The sequence below is a fragment of the Anopheles marshallii genome, chromosome 2, assembly GCF_943734725.1.
Source record: "Anopheles marshallii chromosome 2, idAnoMarsDA_429_01, whole genome shotgun sequence".
In the NCBI taxonomy this organism is placed as follows: Eukaryota; Metazoa; Arthropoda; class Insecta; order Diptera; family Culicidae; genus Anopheles; species Anopheles marshallii.
The window spans coordinates 49,095,955-49,117,811 of NC_071326.1; the positions used below are offsets into that span (position 1 = coordinate 49,095,955).

General features: G+C 41.7%; 2 protein-coding genes across 2 annotated transcripts in view; both read right to left on the reverse strand.

Annotated features, from left to right (window-relative positions):
* LOC128710323 (choline O-acetyltransferase) overlaps nucleotides 1-14,648 on the reverse strand; it is a 31,254-nt gene extending 16,606 nt beyond the window's left edge. Inside the window, exon 1 of the mRNA XM_053805374.1 lies at nucleotides 14,579-14,648. The gene's annotated coding sequence lies outside the window, so the exon portion shown is untranslated. The remainder of the gene's footprint in view (nucleotides 1-14,578) is intronic.
* Nucleotides 968-2,725, reverse strand: LOC128710322 (vesicular acetylcholine transporter). The gene has a single exon (XM_053805373.1). The coding sequence runs from the start codon at nucleotides 2,723-2,725 to the stop codon at nucleotides 968-970; it is 1,758 nt and encodes a 585-aa protein (XP_053661348.1).
* Nucleotides 14,649-21,857: the final 7,209 nt, after the last annotated feature.

Consider the following 21,857-nt stretch of genomic DNA (forward strand, 5'->3'; position numbering starts at 1 on the left):
CACCACAACCATGGCAAGATGATGAATCCCGATCATGGTTGTAAATCTCTTCCACCTCCCGAACCTGTCCTTGTGGACCAACGCAATGCAACAATGTGTATTTCATTGATGAGTGTACTTTTAATGAGATGTACAGGAAAAAACTTAGTGTACAATATTTTGTACGTGCGATAGAGTAGGTAAGATAGGCTGAGAGAGACGGAGAAAGAACAAATAGTAGAATAGTAGGCTTACGCTTTAGTCTATGTCCTATGCGATATATATATATATCTAGAGACTATGAAATCCCGTATCACCCCCTGTGCGCTATCTGTCGAGAAGCCTTGGACAATATAGTGTCCATTGAGCTCTCGCTAGCAAAGCCACATTTGAAGTGAGGTGATGTGGGACCACTTAAAACTACTATGGATGTAATAACTCTTCCACTATATAATATCACTTTTTGGTAAATTCAGGCGAGCACAAAGCTCTGATATGTATCGTTACCTTGGTTGTGTCTTACGTTAGTGAAAATGTTTGAACTGAAGCGTTTCATAAATAAACTTAAATGTCCCTGGGACGATACGCGCGCATGCCAGTCCATTCCAAACGGGCTGGTGGAATACCTCTCTGCACCCGAATAGAACGTTACGCTTGGGTTGATATGTCTATGATATTGATGCAGTTGAAATGAACTCCCCCATGGTCCCGGGAATGCAAAGACAGACTAGCGTATCTGCTCAAGTACGTTTCCTTATGCTAGATTATGTCTGTTATTTGTCATTTCGTCCACCGTTTGTCAACAATAGTCCTGTTGCTACGTAGTCCATTGTTGGGCACTCGGATGTGACCGTTTCGTCCTCTAACTAGAGCTGCTTTATCGAAGAAAGCGAAGCATAACAACGGTTAACTTATGGCACCAGAGAGCGAAGCAGATCGCCGACCGGTGTGCTACAATCGGGTGTTCGTAGATGTTCATAGTGCTGCTTTAAAAGCCTTGTCGGAATGGATTCGAGACCCTGGATTGAGACGAGGCCGGCTGCTGGTGTTGTTGTTGCTGTCCCGACGATTCCCCGTGACGGAATGGATTGGCAACCTGCTGAGGTTGCTGTGGAAGATGCCGTGGAGCTTGCTGTTGCTGCTGATAGACACTACCTCCCTGCTCCTGATACCCTGGCTGATAGTTTTGATAACCACCTTGCTGCTGCTGCTGCTGATAACTACCGTTCTGAGAGTATCCTTGGTCGATATTGGTCTCCTGCTGATAATTGCCATCATCCGTTTGACGGCCGTACTCAAGATGATTTTTGTACTCCTCACCAACCACTTGCTGATCATGCATGGTGTACGTTTGATATTCCTTTGTTGGTGGATCGCCCATGAGTACGTTGGCCTCATTTTCAAAGTGCTTAAAATCGTAGATATTTCGCAGGTAAGACATAACCGGAGCGTACAACAGATTCGAGAACGCTATAAGGAAGTTAAGCGCCGTAAAGCCGATTGCTTCCACCACACCGCCGGCAATAATGGGACCGACGGCATACGCCAGTGAGTACGAAATGTCCGCGATGGCGTAGATACTGCCGTACACCGAGACGTATCGTATATCTACTAGATAACCCAACGTGGGCAGTAGAGCTGTGTCTATCAACGCAATCCCGAAACAAATTCCACAGATCGGTATCATTAGCATGATGTAGGACGAGCTGAATGGAATGATGAAGCAGCAAAGCCCTTCGAGTGCAAGTCCTCCGGCCGCCATTAACCATTGCTTTTCTGGGTACTGTTTCGCCATCTTGACCGTTATGATCACACCGAATACGTGAGGGAAGAAGGCCGGCAACCACACCATACCAATTTTCCAGTTGTCCGTCGTTAAGTTGTCCTCCATCCAGAGCGATATGGTAGGTTCCAGAAACGCGAGGGCAACGTTAGACATCATAAGCGCACCGGCACAAACGGCAATGTACGGATCCATCAGCAGTTTCCAGATCGGTACGGACGGTGGTTTCACTTCTTGACGATCCGCTAGCTGTTCCTTGATTGGTTTCATCACCAGCAGGAGCATGAATCCGTCCATCAACGATATGAGCGCCAGGATAACAAACGGAACCTCCTTACCGGCGAACTGATATAAGGCACCACCGAATGGAGGCGCCACCAGACAACCGAAGCTAATGAATGCCAGCGCAATGCCGAGAGCCTTTGTGCGTTCGGCTTCCTCTGTAAACCGATCGGCAATCATGGCCAGACCGGATGTATCGGCAAAAGCCGACCCAACGCCCTGCAAGGAGCGGGCGAAGAATAGCATGCTGTAGCTACGCCCACAGGCAAACACCATCGTGGAAAGAAACATGATGATCAGTCCCACCATCATCGGTAGGTCGTAGCCGATCCGATCGATAAGTGCGCCAGAGAATGGATTTACCATCAGCTGTACGATGGCTTTCGAGGCGAACAGGATGCCAGTGGCCGAATCTTGCCCATGGTGTGAATGTGTGTGCGGTGTAAAGACGGTGGTGGGGGCGCTCATATTGTACGGTTCCTCCGGTCCCCAAGTGCCAATGTACCGTAGGTAGTCCGGAATGATCGGTACAATCACCATGTACAACATGTTATCTAGCAGCAGTGCAATTGAGACGATCACTAGAATCAGCTTGCGCTGCGACTGTGGTTCCTTCACTTTGGTCCAGAAGATCTCTTTCACCTCGCTCGGCTCGAGATTAATTACTGGTAACGGTGCCATGTTTGCTGACTGCGATCGCTCCGATTGCTCAGTATATCGAATAAGTGTCGAGTGATGGGCTACCTGTCTCTGGTCCGAAGAACTTCTGCTGAGATGACGTCGTTGGTATCCCCCCTGCCAGATTCTGGTGTGTCTTCTTCTGTCTTTTTTGTTGTGTTTTGTCGTGTGTTTTAGGCACTGCTGATCGTGATTGATGGCAGCCTCAAACACACAACTGTTCCGTTGGGCCGATGAAGATCACACACTTGCTGGAGCATGTCGTATGTGAGGTGGGTTCATGTACTATCGTACGGACGACTGGTGAACCGTATCTGGATCATTCTAAACGATGCGGTTAGATCTCACCACAAAGCTCTATCGTTTTTCTGCTCATGTACACATATACAACAAGCGCAGAAAATTTCGTTTTCCGGCAGTTTAAGACGCGGGGGGATACAATCGTTGTCCAAGATGGCGGCAACCTTGAGAACACAGAAACAATATTTTAATTGTTTTGCTTTGATTGGTTTGGTTTATAGTTTCGAATTACGATTTTTCTTGAATCGCTTGGAGTAGGAATTATTCAGTATTGTTTTTGGGTGTGCGCGAGGAAGCGGACAAGATGGACCTGAACAGAAGTAAAAGGAGTAACGAAATAAGGATGGTGTGGCGTGTCTTAACAGGGTGTGTTTTCTTAGTTATTGCCCGAGCAAAATTAATACAAGTTGTGAGTACAAGTTTGTATTGCAGGTATCGATTGAAACGAGAATCTTGCAAAAAAACAAATGAAATGCAATCGATTGGATAACTATTGCAAGAAACGGAAACAAAAATAAAATTTAAGAAACCCAATAATAACAATAGAAACGAATATAAATGAACGCACGGAGTAATAAATGCTTCGTACCATCTCTGTTCAGTTTCGACGACCGCTTGAAGGTTTTACGGAGAAGTCATGTACGCGCTCAACTTATGAACTCTGCTAGAAGGAGATTGTTCGTGTAATCCATTTCCACACCGTTTCGTTGAAGCGTAGAGGTCTGTATTTTTTTCTCTGATCAAAATATTGTTTCTGTGCTTCTCAAGGATGCGCCGCGAAGATGAGTTCTTTGCGGAAGTCTTCCTATCTATCGTAAACACCTAGGTTTCATCGTATTAAGAATGAGTTCGATGTTGCTTCAGTGTTTCGTCTTCGTCTGCTTTGGCACTCGGGCCATAGTTTGCTTGATGCGTTCGCACACTGCTAATGGTTGCGTTAATCAAATTACTTCGGTTGCAAAGGAGCTTTGGGACCACTTTTGGGGGGACCAATTTTGTGTGTACGCGGCTTAGACCCAGGCCCGTCCATCCATCCCAGGATGGCGGTAGACAGGCCGAATGGCAATGGCAGACTAGTTGGCAGTGTAATTAGAAGATGTAAGTGATGGTAATGATTAGACAATCAACCCATTACAAGCGAGCGGCTGTAGTTTGCGGTGGTAGAGCTGGTGGCCGAATCGGTCAGCTACCTCGCAACCATTGGCCACGTCATTGGCCGCTTAACCTCAATCGATCGAGAAACATGATGGTTGAATAAAAACGGTAACAAAACAATCTTCACAGCAAATTATGCATACGGGAATTGTACAACATTTACCGGAAATGATAAGATACATAATCAAACGAAAAGGTCATTGGGAAATGGAAATAGCAAACAGGGAGTGCGAGGAAAATTATAAAGTTTAATACTTAAAATGCGTAGAGCGGTGCTAAAGTATGTAAATATTGATCGGAAGTAAAATAAATGAATGTCTAAGGTAAATAAAATGAACAGAAAATGGACCGGAGAGAAAAAAAAACATACAAGAAAACTGACCGAACAAACGTAACTTTGTTTGTTCACATGCCCTAACAGAATTCTTTCTCAAGGATACCCGTTATACGGAGCACCAAGGGACCGTTTAGTTAAAAGAACTATGAATCATAAGTATTAATTAGCTGCCGATACACTTAAAAATGTGCTGCATAGGTGTACGAAGAGACGAGAAGACGTTACGGAGACCTTCGAAACATCCAAATGTCCTTCCGCAATCAAGTCAAATCGTATGAAAATTGGTTTGTGCTATAATGACAGCCAAGTCGACATCACGGGTAGCCGGGATCCAAAACCAAGGTAGACGATTGGCTTCATTATGTAACGGATTGGAGGTTGGACTTTTTTGTCTTCCTTTTTGTGTTCATCGTCCACACCCGCATGTGCCCAAATAATTGATTGCCATCAAATATCGTCTCAATCACGAAATCTAATTTGAAATTTCCCCTCATTATTCATTATCGTACCCTGCGCACAGTGGAAACTGTACACGGACCGGGGGGGAAGGCAAATAAAAACTCCATCACCCCGAAGGTCTTCTGCTTCCGATCGGAACCATCAGACCATCAGCATAATACTGCAAGCAAAGCCTATCATTGTTTCCGGTTTGGCTTTTGTGATTTTTTTTCGTTCCTCCTAGCCTTCTTGTCGTTCACATGGTTGAGATGAAGTCGGAAACACACACACGCTTCGCGAACAAGACCTTTTTTCTAGAGCACCTAGTTTGCCCATCGTTCGATGGTAGGGATTTTCTCGAATTCTTTCGACCCTCCATGTATGGGTTTCCCGATCGGAAGCAACAAAATACGACCGTGCACGACGTTTCTTGCTATTGACAAAACATACATAATGACTTTATGCCTTATTGCGGCATTCGTTTGTGTGTATTCGTTGTGCACCCCTTGTTTGTGTCACAACCATTATTCGCTATTTCCCTGTGGGACAAAAACGGGCCTCAACGAGGAAAACTGGTTCCGCACCCCCGGCAGCAACCTGCTGGAGATGGGGATAAACCAGTCAGGCAGAGACGTGGTGGTGTTTGCCGTGGTAAATGTTTGCTTTTTATCTCGTCTTCGTTCGCGTTAGAGGATAATGACAACTTCAGTGGGATCAGACCGTCATCAGCCAGCTAGGAAACTTTGCCACATTTGGGTAACGAACTCCTTCGGGATATTGTTGGTATCAGAAAGCGCACTTAAGCCGCTAAAAATAACAGGTTGTGCTGCAAAAAACGGATGTACAATACAATGCAAAACAAAGCACCTTCCATGCATGATATCCGGCGATAAATTGTATTTTAAACTATTTAAAAATTGCAAAATTCCTCAACGACCGGTCAAATGATATTTTTAGCACCGCGTAGCTCAATGTTCCGCCGAGGAATGCTGGCCGCATTCAATCTGGGTAAGATTCCACAAATTCTGCAAAGATCAACTAGGACGTATATTAGCATCACCTCGTGTTGGGGCAAGAATTTCAGGATTTAAACACGCGCAAGACAGGCACGAACAGGAATGCGGTGAATGAGGATTGGAATGTTTTATACATAGACTCTATCGTGACTAGTAATAAAGTTAGCCGAGCATCCTTCAGGCATAGAGTAGGGGAGGCAAATGTTATCCTTCTCTAACGCAAACGCCTGAACGACGAGGGTGTTTGGTAGAATCTTTCACCGTATCTCTATCACCATCGGAGAATGAATGTGACATCCATTGCGAAGTTTCCCCCTGTGTTTAGGCCATAACAGCTCTCCGCTATATCTTCATCCCGGAATTGGATGCGTTCGGAACGATCCCCTTTAGCTCATTAAATCATTTGCCATGTAACCATCATTGACTACACGTTTTGGGCAAACAGTAAATTAGCCGTTTTGTTCTTACTTTCACCGTATTCTTTGGCGAAGGCAGGCGAAAACATCGAAAACCTTGCTTACTTGCAGTTCCGACACGCTGTCGGCTGATATCGATCGAGGAATTAGTGGCAAACGCTTCTTGGGGTTGCCATTGCCGAGCGATTGTGGTCAGTTGTGGGCAGGATTACGACACGCTTTGACGTAACCACTAATCTTGGTTGCTTCCTAACATGCATCTTACGGCAGTATCGTCGCTATCTAGTTTGAATGCAGGGGTATTAATTAGAAATTTCGACACCTAATACCCGCCCGCTCTGGAGACTAGTGGTGCACCATCAGAAATAGATATAGTGTACGTACTCTAAAAAAATGTCTAATCTTCACTCACTGTTGTAAGGATTCCTAACGCTTTGCTAACCGTGTTGCGTACTTTCTTGTTGCAAAGTAAATCCATTTTGTTCGTCCATCCAGTTCAAGTTCACTGTGCTCATTAGAAATTGTTAAAGCAATTGCTACAAGTGGCATATTATTGGCGCCTTCCGTAATCCTTCTTTTCTCCACTCGCCATTGTTATGGCGTACACAAAGGCACGGTATCCGGAAGCGCACTCGTTCCCTTGTCCTTTCGATCGAAATGAGCAGCAGTTTCCTGTGAGTTGTCGTTTGTTTTTTTTTTTATTTTGCTTCTTACCATCAATACTTCGGGGTAGGGTTGTTCAATTGCCGGCTCAATTTTCAGTTTCTCGGTTTTATTTTGTAATCCCACTACTACATGCGCCACAACTCATTCATCAGACGTTTTGCAAAGCAGGGCAAGGTTTAAGTGTGTTCTACCAACTCCTGAGTTCGAGGTAGTAGTATCTGATTTCCCGAGCAAAGGGAGCAGCACTTTGATCTCTGACAGCGGTGACGTCCGCTACTGGTGCCGACTTGTATGCCATTCGCCCGAGTGGATGGATGGTACTTCAGACGTTTCATTGTACTGCTCGTGTTTTTCCTCTCCCACCCGGTGGGATCTGTGTGTGTGCTCTAGTACCAGTCGCGACGATGCTACGAAGCATGGTAAACAAAATTGGCAAACCCGGGCAACATCCCGCAGCGTACCGGAAGCGAAACGGTAAAACTCGAGTGGGAGTGATTCTAGAGAAAATATTTGCTCAGAATTAAACCCATGTTGGGATTGTACGCTGGTCCTTTGCTTCCACCTGTGGGGCGGTATGGGATGGTTTTTGGGGTGCTTTAATCCAATTGCAAGTGGATGCTCGACCATGGTGACGGGAACGTGACCCCGGGAATGGAACGCTTCGACTTCGACGCGGCGTTTGCTGTAAAGGTGCGCCGCCAACCCTTGGGTGTTTGAGAAGTTTGTTCACGCACATGGTAGGAGAGCAAACCGATCGATACGACTACGACGGGTATGTGCCGTTTCGTTCCTGGCCCAAAGGTGGCGGCAATGCTGGACCCAATTAGGATAATGAGCGCGGTACGGAAATAAAATAGCACGTTACCGTACGGGGGAGGTTCTACTACGAAGTAGATGTATAAATATCAGTGTCCTGCTCAAAACGGTCGATGTTTCGGTTGACTGTGCACAACTTTAAAGAGTTGTATTTTGGGATTTGATTTAAGAATAAATAATAGTTATATAAAATAAAATTGACAAATCGCATAAAATGACCATATTTGTACGTCCGCATTACGAAACGATTTGCAGCCCTGGTGAAAGACAATTCATTAACTTATCCAAAAATCCTGAAAATCGATGTTTGGAATGTTCAGAAAACTACTACGAACGGGGAAAATTAACACACACACACACACACACACACACACACACACACACTCCTCCTAGACATTAGCACTGCCCGATTTAAACGATCAGCATACAAACTTCTGAACGTTCCACGAGTATACTTTAAAGAAGTAGACTTTCTTTCAGTTCCTACCTAGCTTCGCGTGTTAAACGAATAAACGACGGTCTCTCTTACCATGTTGCGTGCGTGTGCTAGCGTCATTACGAATGTGAATGAAAAACGAACCCAGAAGAACCGTACTAAGCATAGTGTAGCGTTCTGACGGTGTATAGGGGTGTATTTTGTTTGTTTTTTTGTTTTCGATGAACATTACGTAAAAATAGCTACTTCTACTGGTCAATCGCTTTTAATGCAGACATTAGTTGCGTTTTTCGTTTAATTTTTCACTACAGCTTAACCTTCGATTATGCATGGTTACAGTACATCTCAAGTGCTTAATGATCCAAATCGAGTGAGTGGCGCAGAACGATGACGCTGCTTTGCATTGGCAGTTGTTATGAGGCAGTCACGAGCGGTGGTTGTGAATGTGTGCTTTAAATTGGTTCATCGATTGGGGTTGAGCAAAACGATAAAGTTAGAAGATGCATTGCTAGTCGGAAGTTTCCTTATTGTTGTAGATATTTTACAAAACTTTTATTCCTCCTGCTGAACACTATTGAAAACCATAAATGTCAAACCTGCATGTATGCTATTGCTTCAGTTGGTAATGAAACGATAACTTTTTTACCCGGATATCTTGTCAAAAATGTGAGTAATGGAAAAGTTATGATTAATCTATGCTATGCTCGTTCCCAATTTCATAACTACGATTTGGTATTGAATGTTAATTGTTGTTAATTGATTGTAAATTTTTGTTGACGTGTAAAAAACCATTCTAGTCGTTAAGTGTAACCCGCGAGAGAGACTCTTCTGTATTTTTACCTCGACGTCTCAAGGTGTACTAAAGGCGAGGAAAAATCGATTGCAATCTTCCGTTGTACGAGGGAACAAAACAGATACACATCAGGACGCAAAATCTTACCGAAACCTTCCTCGAAAAGTCGGCGACTACAGTGCACAAAACGGCGCTCTCTTGGTTGTTCAGTGTCAGGCCCGTAGGGTTTGTTCCCATTCCGCCGCCGTCTACCTTCCGCCTGTTTGCTCCAGAGGACTTGACGGTGTCGGTAGTTTGTTCGTCAACCCGGGGGAAGTTATGGTTGTGAATTATTTAACAACATTCGTGTGAATATTTTATGAGCAAAACATAAGGTAAATACGGTGGAAATAGGCCTGCCACAAGGGCGACTCGACGCGCGGTGCAAACGGTGGCGTAGCGAACGGGTGACGGGACTTATTCCGAACCGGGCAACGGGGAACGAACGAAGCGTTTTCCACCGCGTAGAATGAACGAGGATTTTTCCATCCACCGGGAAAAAATCGACCCTCCTTGTTGGTCCAGTTATGGTCGTTTCGATCCGCTCGTAAGAATGGTTCGGTTCGTTCGTCACCCTCGTACAACCGATCTTGCAAAAGGCCCGGTAATCTCCCTCGGGGGTACGTTTTCCAATTCAAGTGCGCCCGGAATGTATAAAATTGTAATACAATTTCCATCTGCAATTGTGAGTGACACGGCACACGTACCGAAGGGCTCGAGCAAACCTTACCCAACGTAGGGTCGAGTCAGACTACTGTAGCAACCAACGTAGACGATTTTCGCCTGTGAGTGGGTGATGGAGTGTTGTGATGGTGGGTTCTAATTTTCTTTTTTTTCCTTTCTTATTCATCAACCCTCGATCTCCGCTATTGGTTTTCCGTTTCTGGCCGATTGTGAAGAGAATGAGCAACACGCCAGGTGAGTTGGTGGCGGTAAATTTCTATGATGGAAGGAAAATTGATAAATTTCCTGTAGGTAGGACAATGAAAGTACGAAGGAAATTGTCAGCCAATGTTGAATTTTTTTGTGTAAAAGTTTGTAGTTTTGCTTAGAACAAAAATATACTATTCCATTGTGTACAGCAGTTTTGAATCCCAATTAAGTTGTGAAGATTTATGTTATCGCAGAAAAATTATGATGTTTACTGGCATTTTAATCAAGCTGAGAAAGAGAAGTAATACAACCAACACATTTTTTTACCTTTTTAATTTCACAATAAGTTAAATAACATGAATAATTATTTCCCTAACTTAAGTGTTTGTTGGTATCATAAGCACGAAAAAATGCATAACGCAACGCAAAGAAGCAGAATATTCATACAAAAGATTGAAACAAGCACAATTTGGAGTAAATGTTTCTTCATACGCTGTTCTTTCATCAACTGGGGAATAAAAAGAGGCCGACAAAAAAGTGGCTAATGCGATACATTCATTAGGACCAGATAGAAAAAAATACAAGAAGCAGTAAACAAATTGAGTACCTTCCAACAGACTTTTGCTCCACAAATAATAAGAAAAATACAGTTAATATTACATTTTATATTTTGCTCCGTAGTGAAAGGTTCCTGGTGAGAATGAAAAATAATATCCTAACCGAACGCACAATTTACACGTCGTACTCGGTTCGCCAGGGTTCGTCGCTTGATAAATGGACTATCCCTTCTACATTTGAAGTGTAACTCCGACCATTATCTTTCACCCGGGTTAGAATTGTGATTGTTGTTATGTGACATTGTCCAAAATGTGCCACGTCCGAGAAATACATTTGCTCTGGAAAGGACGAGTTTGAGCTATATCTATGATTCCTGAACAAATTCAGTCCATTAACGCACGGGTAGGTTGAGTGCCATCTGGTACTGTTTCCACACTTTCCGCGCTTAGTAGCACTTAGCTGTATCGATCGGAGCAGGGGGGGATCAGACCACAGACAAACCGAGCGCATACACGCAGGATAGATAAATACACGTAACGAACTGGGAGGAAGCAGTTGGGTAAACTTGTAAAACATCCCCACTTGTTTAGATAAGGCATCCGGTTGATACAATCATAATCACACCACACCGAGCGAGATGGTGATAATATCGGGATGCTGCCCAATTTCCCAAAACCATCGCCCTTTTGAGTTTGGAGGGTCGTGCAAAATTGTGTGTGGAAAATTGTACTACTTCTAACGGAAAACCGTTTGCGAAGTGGTAATGGAAGTTGAATAAAGGTTTATATTGGGGTTTTTTTTCACGTTATCTTTGGTCGTCCTTTGTGGCTGTTGTGCGAATGGCAAAACTGGTGTGATAAACGTAAGACGAATTGTGATGTCAAAACAAAGTATAATAAAGGAATTATAATGATGAAATATCGCATCCCTGCCCCTCATTGTCTTTGAACGTGCGCAAGTTAATGCCGGGCCCATGGCAACGTTCGTTCCGGTATTCGGCGGGAAAAGTTGTCCCCTAGCTCCGGGGTGGTTTACTCCACGCCTCACCACCTACCTCCACTCTACAATCATCGGACCTATACGTGCTACGTAAAATGAGTTTTCCCCGAGGGTGTCAAGATGCGCATTTCGTCGTGGGGTTTTATTCGCTGGGATTTAAAATAACAACATCGATAAAACCAACCGGCGACGCAACGAATGGTTTGCTTCGTGGTTTGGACGGGTTTCTCACTGTTGTGCGCTTACCAGAGGGAACAAAGCGATTGGCCCTAATCATGCACACTGACAAGAAAGGTTGTGTTTGCCTACCAAATTCTGTGGCAGGAAGCGAGTTAAGTCACCGGGACGAAAGTTGAACCTACTGATATTTTTACAAGACTTTTTTTGTTGCTTTTCGTTCGTCCCCACGAGTAAAACAGTTATGTTAAGCACTATCTAGAATTTGATCGGGACGAAGCTTACGTAGTGTGGTCGTGTTTGGATTTTGCATTCGTTATGGTGAATTATCGTTTGATAGGGCAAAGCAATCGAACACCAAAACAAGATGTTTAAATCTGTCTGAAAATTTAAGTGGGAATTTCGATGGATCGCAGCACTTCACTTATAGACACTTATAGTCAAAATGTTTGATAAACGAAAGCATTAGAGATAGAGTAGTTATATATAGTACAAGAGAATAGTACATTTTAAATATCAATCATCGTAGTTTTTCGCGTAAAACATCACCAGCAATCCATGAATATACTTTATAAGCGCGGATTGATACAAAAAATAAAGCTCTTCACACACTTAAATCGGGTAAACATATAACATGATTAAACATACAACTATTGGATTAAACTGTAACAGTATGCAGCAATATTCAACGCATGCCTACGTGCCTACCGACAAGCTTGGCACTTCATAATCACCGTATTCAAAAGTGGATAATTTAACATACGTAGAATAACAAGAAATTCCAGCTAGCTCTCTTTAAAATAAAAAAACTAGTGGACACCTATGTTTTGTTAATTCAAGTAGAGTAATCGAGTAGTCGAATCTTTTAATCGTCAAAGAACTTTACTTGCAGACGTGTATAGAATTACTTGTTTGTTTTTTTAATGATTGATTGGAAATCAATTTTTAGCTTTTCAATTTTCGTTCATTAACTGATACAATCAGAACCTTATAATAATTAACATGTGAGCTAAGATGTAAAAAGGCAATCGACCGTTTGTATGAATTTTCAATATGGTTTTATAATGCAGATCACTACACATATCAGATCCTTATATGATATATTGTGTATACTATTTATAATAAATGTATAACGGATCACTATTCGAGGTAGTTCATGGATTACCTAGTTTGGCTAAATGTGTTGAAGCAAAATGGTTTTTGGTTTTAAAATTGTTATGTTTTATGCTTTATAGTTAAAATTTCTCACAAGAAATATTGTGCTAAGTTTTAAAACCTTTCATAAACTATAGCTAAACAATTGTTTAAATGATAAATGCTTTCGTAAATATTATTTCGAAATCATAAAAACCAATACAGTCATAGTAAAAACGAGTTTTTCACGGACTAAAAAATTACCAAAAATTTATTGTTTTATAATCTTTTTTAGGTCAGTTTGCGTAAAGTTAGTGTCCCGCCGTCACACTCTTAATAGTTGGTAAGGTGTATTATTATGTAATCGTCCTACAAAGTATAAAACTCACTAGTACACGGAGCGTGCATATGTTTCTAAGAAAAACTTCGACTATGAGAAAATTACTAACCGATCTGAGTATTACAATTTTTATTTTGAATTGCAACTGCGGAAACACGTTCAATTTGAGTGCTTCCATTGTGCATTAAATGTGAGGGCAACGGGGATGTAGTAAAAATGTAAGGATGGAAAATGTTCTGAGAATTAAGCCAGGTGTATTTTCTTGCTATACGTGAAAAACGTTTAAAGGGAAAAGTGGAATAGTGAGTTGAAATAACAGTGAGAAGAGAGAAAAAGGGGAGACGGGTTTTTAACATTCGTGGAACACCTGTACCAATACAACCACACACACAACTAGCAAAGAGAGTGCTCGTTTTCGCTTCCTTTCGCTTCTTCTTCGTCTTTCTCCCACACAAACACAAACACACATTTGCTCATTTTGGTTAAGAATATCCTTTTCGTTAGCCGCTCACGGGTGTACGGAAGAACACATACAGGTGCAAATGTGGCGAAGAGCTTTCAGCAAGAATGAGAATGAGAGCTTTTCATGGCAGTGGCGTGTGGTGCAAAAATGTTTCACCCAGGCATTGGCTGGCCGCCATTTTGTTTGTGAAAAGTTTATGTGGTACGTTCATTTTTAGGTAAAAATAAATATGAATCACTAATTACGAAGGCATGCACCATTGAAGCCAGTAAAGCTTTTGCGACTTTCTAAAGCAACAATTTTCATAACAACACTCCACCCAAATTAATAGCCACAACGATATGGTGGAAAAATGTTTGATTTTTGTGTGTTAGATGAAGCATCCTGTGTTCCTTTCACCATCTTTTGAGCGGATCGGAACACCGCATCGAAGTCAAGACATTCAACGACTTAGGATGGTTTAATAGAATTAGCAGATCCTCCTGCTCGTTCAAACGAACCGGCAGGAGCAAAGGATGTGAGAAGAAAATTATATTAGAACAGTTCCCACGTTGGTCGCTCGAGCGCAAAACGCTGCCAGACCGTGGTGCGTTTCGTTCACTAACGGGACAAATGTAATTACGTAATTGTTTCTCGTTGTCCTATTATGGTTGTCGCTCAGAACCGTTCATCATTACCCTTTCTTCAAACGCGTTTGTTCAAAATTGATTTAAAAAAAATAATAAAAACGATAATATAAACCAAACCAAGGAGAACGGCAGGATATATGGAAGGGTTATATTGTGTTTTGCTCCAAGATATATTGTGTTCCAAGATTCTGAAGGATTTGAGGACATTAGGTTGCACAAGATGTTGATGGGTGGTGGAGGTGGTGCTGGTGGAGCGGTACGGCACACCTACCTGTGTCGGGAATCGAAACGCTGGGCAGCCGGTTCGAAAGGAATCCACGGATATTGGTGACCACCTTCTGGGGCGAACCAGTGGCCCCAAACAGCGAACTGCCTAGTTTGGAGAGCAGGGCGTTCGGTTGTTCGCCCGCTGGTGCACCGCCACAATCGCTGGATGACGCCACGGTCACTTGTTTGACGCTTCGGTCGACCTGTGTGTTAAACTGTGCTGCTGTTCACTTTACAGCCACCTTGCATCAAGCTTCAGCTTCGATTGCTTTTTTTTTCCTACGAATATTATCACACACACTCACAGTCGACCTGACCGTGGCAGATCCAGGATTTGCTAGGGAAGCCACACTTATCCACGAATTTTTGCACCCGGCTGTAGTCCGATTAATGCTTTCGCTTCTAGCACTAGCAGCCGACCACGTTGTTGTGAACAGCTATTGCTTTTGCAATCGATCTGACAAATCGGATTTTTTTGAATCCCCCCACTCAGCCTGCGAGGACACCGCCACACACTATTTCTCTGTTAGTTTTGGTTTGGAGATGTAAAAGCAATTGATTAATAAAATAGTAATAATTAAAGAGTATTAAACCTTATGCAAAAGAATCAAACAAAAGCAGAGCGACGTTTGACAAGCTAATTTCTGACGGTTAGCCAGTGTATGTGTATGTTATGTAAACGATTAGTATCCTCAAATTTTTACTGCACTTCATCTGCCCATTTTCACACATTCCACTTTTCCTTCCCAGAAACTCGTTCGCAGTTTTTTTTCTCTTCGGAAAATTCACCAGTTTTTACAAGTTATATTCACAGAATATATCTAATACGCGCTTTTTAAGGATGCTTTCACTGGTGACTATTAAATAATTCGAAGCTCCTCCCTATGTAAATCTTTCCCTCCCCCACATATATCTCCAGTAGAAACATCCTCAGTAAAAAAAGAAATTAACTAAACCACAGCGACACAGACCACCACCGCGTTCGATCTAGTCCGCAGCGAACGTTAGTACATTCTACCAGTGTGCCAGCGGTTCTGGTGCTACCGAACCCCCAAAAAGTAGCTGCGAGGCGAACGAAATTCACCACAACCACCAATACCAACGCAGATAGAGACACTAAAAACAGGCGGAGAGAGTGAAAGAGCGTGCGTTCTAAGCGATAAGGCAAATCATTATCCTTACGTATCATTGTGTGTGTGTGTGCTCCCGGGACCGTTGTGACCATGCTCATTCTCTCGGAATCCTTCACACGTATCCTTGCATCTGAGTGCGCAGGTCCTTTACCTTTCTGGATAGCTTTCTCGGGCCGGTAAACGTTGATTGGTCCGACCAGATCGAATGACGTCACACACAAGGTGCGTATCGACAAACCCATAAATGGGGCCACATTCCGTCACATGCACCTCCATCCTCCATCTGCCGGACCGATGTCGGGTGATAGGGGAGGGGAGAGCACTTGAGATTTAAATACTTTTAGCTGGCTTTCGTTAGCCTATATGAGTTCTCCAACGATGTTTGGATGGAATTATAACATCCCGTGGTGAGATTTTCCACCGTTTAAGCGATTTTGTGGTGCATATGGTGCTGCATCCAGACATTATAACATGATTGTATAGTGCAAACGATGCAATTTATGGTATATAGTCTCACAGAAAGTATAATCAATGAAGCCGGATTGCCGTGGATTATTCCCGAAGGGTTAAGCAAATTATAATAAACAACAAATACCTTTTTTAGGATCTAATTGAAAACGGGTCGTATCTAAAGCCGACTTCATCTTTCGGCAAGGGCTCAATGTATTCACTTTGCAACCACTCGTTCTGGACCATCACCTTGATCCTAGGCGCCTGCTCCTTTCGAATGTATCGATCCATGTGGGTGTTTTAAGGGATCCCTTAAAGGAATGCAGCATTCGAGGGTGTTTTAGTTTCGGAAAAGGTTTCAAAGCGGCTGTTAAAATGAATATTACATAAAAAAAAATCATTTCACGCCGTACAGAAGAATCAGTAGATCAGGAAGTAAAAGCACGTCCAACGTGCTAGATAAATGAGCCCAATCAATTGTTAACTGGTTCGTAACGAGATCTGAAACTTTGAGGAAGTATGGTTTCGCTTCTGTGTTCAGTATACGAAGCAGATAGCTTTTGTCTGCGATGCTAACGGAAAATGGGAAATGTTACAACTTTGTCGCTTAGAACAATAGATTTGTTGAAACAAGATGCTTACCATTCCGGAGTTTTATTTTGTTTTGCTATAGCTTAGAAATCTTATTTTGAACAGGCAACCCAAATATCAGAGGACGATGAAGTTTTAAGGACCGTTTATTATTTCTGTTAATATCGATTTCATCTTTTCCTATCTCAATTATGGAAACCAGTGAAAAAAAAAGACTAAACGATTTAAATAAAATATTTATATAAAAGAAAAGAAAAAACATCGAAATCTTAGCTAGAAAATCAGATGAATGGAAAACAAAAAAAAGAAACAGGGGAGCAATGAATTAAAATGAGTTAGATGTTCAGATGTAGTATGAACATGGTGAAGTCCCTGTTAATGGTTTGAAATTATTTTAAATTGAAAATGCATTTTTCTGCTCATATTAAAATCCAACCCGAATGAAGTTGATTTATATAAATTGTGGCAGATATTTTAATAATATTTAGTTGTTTGTTAACAATAATCTCGCACATTATTCTGAACGGGATTACGTAACCTGTTACGAATTATCCGTGATGTCCGTACGACATAGAATGCAGTTAGGAGGAAACTGAGTACTCGTTCAGCTTTTTTGTTGTAACGCATGTAAAATATGCCCCTGTATATTTATGTTGTCAGCTGTAAGCCAGAAGTGGCCATTTAGTGCAAACAACAACCCCCCCCCCCCCATCCCCCCTTATTGTTTTAGGTTTGCATTCAGGATGCATTTGGGTGTTTCTTCATTTTTGCGGTCGGTTGCAAGCTTTTTCAATTTCCACTCGGAATGGTCCTTAAGCAAATCTTTGACGAGTGATAGTCGTTCGGGATTGGGTAAAATTATATTTTGTGTTAAATCAACAGAAAATTGAATTGTCTTTTTCGGTTCGCAAATCCATATAAACTTGATTGGAGACTTTCATGCATGGTTAAGTAACGATTTTAAAAGAACAACGACCTGTTCCGAATGAAAAAAAAAACAGAAAAAAATGACCTTCTATGAACCGGTTTAGAAAAAGTGATTGGGAAAACTTGTCACGTGTAAGCTCATTGGATGATTAACAGTAGAATATACGATTCGGAAAGAGATAACCTTTCATTTGTCATTGGATGAATTTTGATTGTTGGAATATGTCCAGCTGGTCAAGCAAAAATGATGTTGCCTTGTGAGATTTATGATAGTTGTATTAATTCTCAGTACGCAAAGACTATTTAGAAACATTCCAAGAAGCGAAGAATTATTAAAAAATCGTTAAACCCGCATCTCTTGCTGCTCAATATTGTAGGTCTCATTTAACCATTTGATTTATTTTAATTTTAACCGACCAGTAATTTCTATGTTCAACATGTTTTAGTTATATATATATATATATATATATATATATATATATATATATATATATATATATATATATATATATATATATATATATATATACATATGGAAGGCAGAGCGAGGGAGAGATAAATTATGGCGTTTTTTCCACACGAATCATACCTACCCTTCACGTTACGATGGCGTAACTTGTTTCTGTTATATCCTGACTCTCACCTGTAAAGGCAAGGCACTCGGTAGTATTCGAGCGAAGGGAATGCGGTGTATCGAATGCAAGAACCACAAATTCGCCGCACGAAAATAGGCTCATTTCGTTAGAATATAAACACGGCCCAACATAAAGGCCAGTTAGTTGGAATAAGCTACTTCTATAGCATGGCACCTCGCGAGGATGATGGGCGCGAAGCGATTGAAGTGGATAAAATATAACCACCAAACGAGCGCGCAGTACGATCGATTGAAGTTGGAACGAGACAATATTGTTTTTGTTTCTGCTCGGTTTGAATTGCTTCCAAATATATCACGACCGTGTGCAATGGTCGCGAGTGAGGCACACATTTTTTTTCGGTACTTTCAGGAAGGTGGTTTGGAAGGAAAAATTTTGCGGTAGGATAGGCACATAACGAAACTTTGATATGGCTTCACGCCAGTCAGGATGTACATGTGTCTCTCTATTTCAAGTTGATGTATGTTTCTGCGTCACAAATACGTCACTTTGTTGCTCGATGCAAAAAATAAACTTTTGACAATTCCGTTCTTAATGGTTACGCTTTGATTTTACTGCTTCGTCTAGTGAACAACTAGACCTCTATTTTCGTTCACCGTTTGGTCCTAGCAATATTTATCGCCCGAATGGTCAATAGAGTGTTTCCTGCAAGGAAAAGAAAAAATAACCGGAACATTTCGCCCTCAAATCGATTGCTTCCTTATTGTGGGCAACAATTCTAGTTTTTAACTGTTAAATTTATCATCTTCCCACAGATTGAAAGAATTATTTTACTCTCCACATAACGCGTTAAAAATTCACAGCGCTTTAAATTATCCATACAGCTGTAAGGAGAAGAATGCAAATATTGTTATGCAAATATTATTAAGAAAGGAAACAGGAAATTTCGTACAATTTGTTACGATCAAGACCGACGATAAAGCCTTTATTTGTTTTATTATTTTTATTTTTTGTAATTTCACCCTTTCTACGTTGCTTAACATCTCTAGTATACGTTTTGATGTTTCGCAACATTGTTTCCCTTTTTTTATTCGGCAAAATATCGAACGCGTTCCATGTCGGCCATGATTTTCATTCATGCAAGCTCAAGATTGGTTTTATTTTTCTTCGTAACAAGTGTGAGTATGTGTATCTTTACTAGCTCTCGTATCCTTAATTTCTGCCCCAACTCAAGTGGTTTTTTTCCATCCATACTACGAAATCTCAATGCTTACATGCTCCCGCTCTTATGCAAGTTTTTCCAACAGTCCTGCATCTCGGAGCTTGTGGTGAATTCTAGTTAAAACGATCGATTTTCACCACTCTTCCATTTTCATCCGCGTGTGTGTTGCGTGGCTCGCGTGAGAATTTGGAGCATTTTTGGCTCTCCGGACTGATGCTCCAAGGCACTACCACATCTACCATGTTGGTCCATTCATGGGGTGAGGTAGGATTTATGTTGAGATTGTATACACTAAAAGCGGTGAAGGTGTGTTTGTGCCGTTGCTTCCTTCAACAAGACAGCCTTGATTCGGCGTTTCCTAATCCAGTCGTATGGATTCCCATGATGAGAAGAATGACTTTCTACTTATGTAACGGCATTTGGTGAAACAAATACGCAATGAAGGAACACGACTTGTAAGAGAACGTTACCGTTTTGCTTTCCCACGCACACGTTCACCCAACTTTGTCAATGACTTTTCGTTGACCTCCATCGGTGGACTTAATCCAATCGGTGGAGCACTAACACACCAAACACACAACCCCCCATTCAGTCACGTGTCCATCATTTGCAGTTTTCTACGATTATTGAGCATTTGCGATTTCGTGACTGTATATGTGTTTTGGAGCGCTGAAGACGTGAAAAAACCAGAATCGTCCCTTTTTATCTTCCCGAATCAACACCTCAAACCATCGACCTTCATCCTCTGACGTTGGAGGTGGAGTTCCAGTATTGTCTTAACTTTGCTCCCTTCCAACACAACCGGTGTCAACGAGGTATAGCCGGACGTATAGCTAACCGAGCAAAAGGCGTGGCGTTTTCCCTAGAGACCAAAGACCAAGGACGTCTTTAGTAAAAAAAAATGTCCACAATGCGAGGGAAACAAATAAGCAAACAAATCGAACAAGCGATTGGGAACTTTGATTTTGTCGCTCAGCAGCGATCGACACATTGAGCAGTGATGAAAGGAATAGGAATTGACAAGATTAAGTAGCGGAATGTAAATGGGATTTGCTAAAAATGGGTTTTAGGGTAGCATTTACGTGGGTGGTTGCTATTAAATTTAATTTATTGCACTCTACAACTAGACTGTTGGTAAGCCTGATAAAGTAGACTTTAACCTAATCATAGACCCTAAGTGGTCAGGTTGATCATATTTTATCGGAATATCAAAAATTTACTGACCTCAGGATCCAGTTGGGCAACTATACCAAACGTATCACATGTCATGGACACAGTGAGTATCATGCGCAATGTTAGCATGTTGATTGATGATCGTGGCCGAATCCACCAAACTGTCCGCAACGGCCCGATGATATACACTGAAAGCGCAACCAAATGAGCTATTAGCATTTGTACTGCTAAATCATATCACATGAACAATCAGTTTCTTCTACTATAATCATTTACTTTCAGATCTCCGCAAAGGTTACTATTAGACGATTCGGACGAGGTCAATTGCACGAGCTCGTTGAGCTGGATCCTATCACATTTTTGTTCGGATTAGATCTCTTTACGGTTGGTTTGCAGAAATGTGATATTTGATTCGTTCGAATCCCACTTAAAAGGTCAGTTACCCTTTCTGAACCGGCGCGGCAAGCTACAATGCATGCCTTTCCATGAGTAATTAGCTCAATTGTTTAGTCGCGATGCACGTCTGTAAGCTTGTCGTGTGAGAAAGGGTTTTGTGGAAGTTGTTTAAATTGTAATATTTGAAGTATACCGGATAGCAACAAGCAAATTTGTAATAGTCTGTACCATTACTTTGGTACCTTTTATTGTCTTCATTATTTTACTAATCATGGTTACATAGTTGTATTTGGAAAATAACCAATATTGTTCAACAGTTACTTTTAAAAAGTGAAAAAGGTGTGAAAAAAATGATATCAACCTCATGCTGCCGGCTATGCGTAAGCTCAGATGCTACCACTTTTCGTCGATTGAAAAGGTGTGCTTTAGTTTTGCTTATGTTTTGAAAGCTAACAACGTGTTTGTCATAATGTGCTTAAAGATGATAATAATTCTTTACGCTTACGGATGATGAATCTTTCGAGTCAACTCGTGACGGTGCTTGCCGTTCGTCAAGGTGACGAAACGATGTCATGTTTCACAAGTTGTATGAATGTTGCTAAAAGATTCAATAAGGCTCCTCCACACAGGAGTAGTCATATGGAGTTGGAAAACGGGGATGGGAAATATATTGAAAATGAAATGAATTCGTGCCAGTTTGCATTGTAGACGAGATGTGAATGGAAATGGTGTAGGGTTACTATCGATTTGGTGATTTGGTATTTGTATGCAGCGATTAAGACTCAGCGGATTTCGGAA

What these genes read in the sequence shown, in the direction of transcription:
- LOC128710322 (XM_053805373.1), bottom strand. Translation starts at nt 2,725, where the DNA reads ATGGCACCGTTACCAGTAATTAATCTCGAGCCGAGCGAGGTGAAAGAG.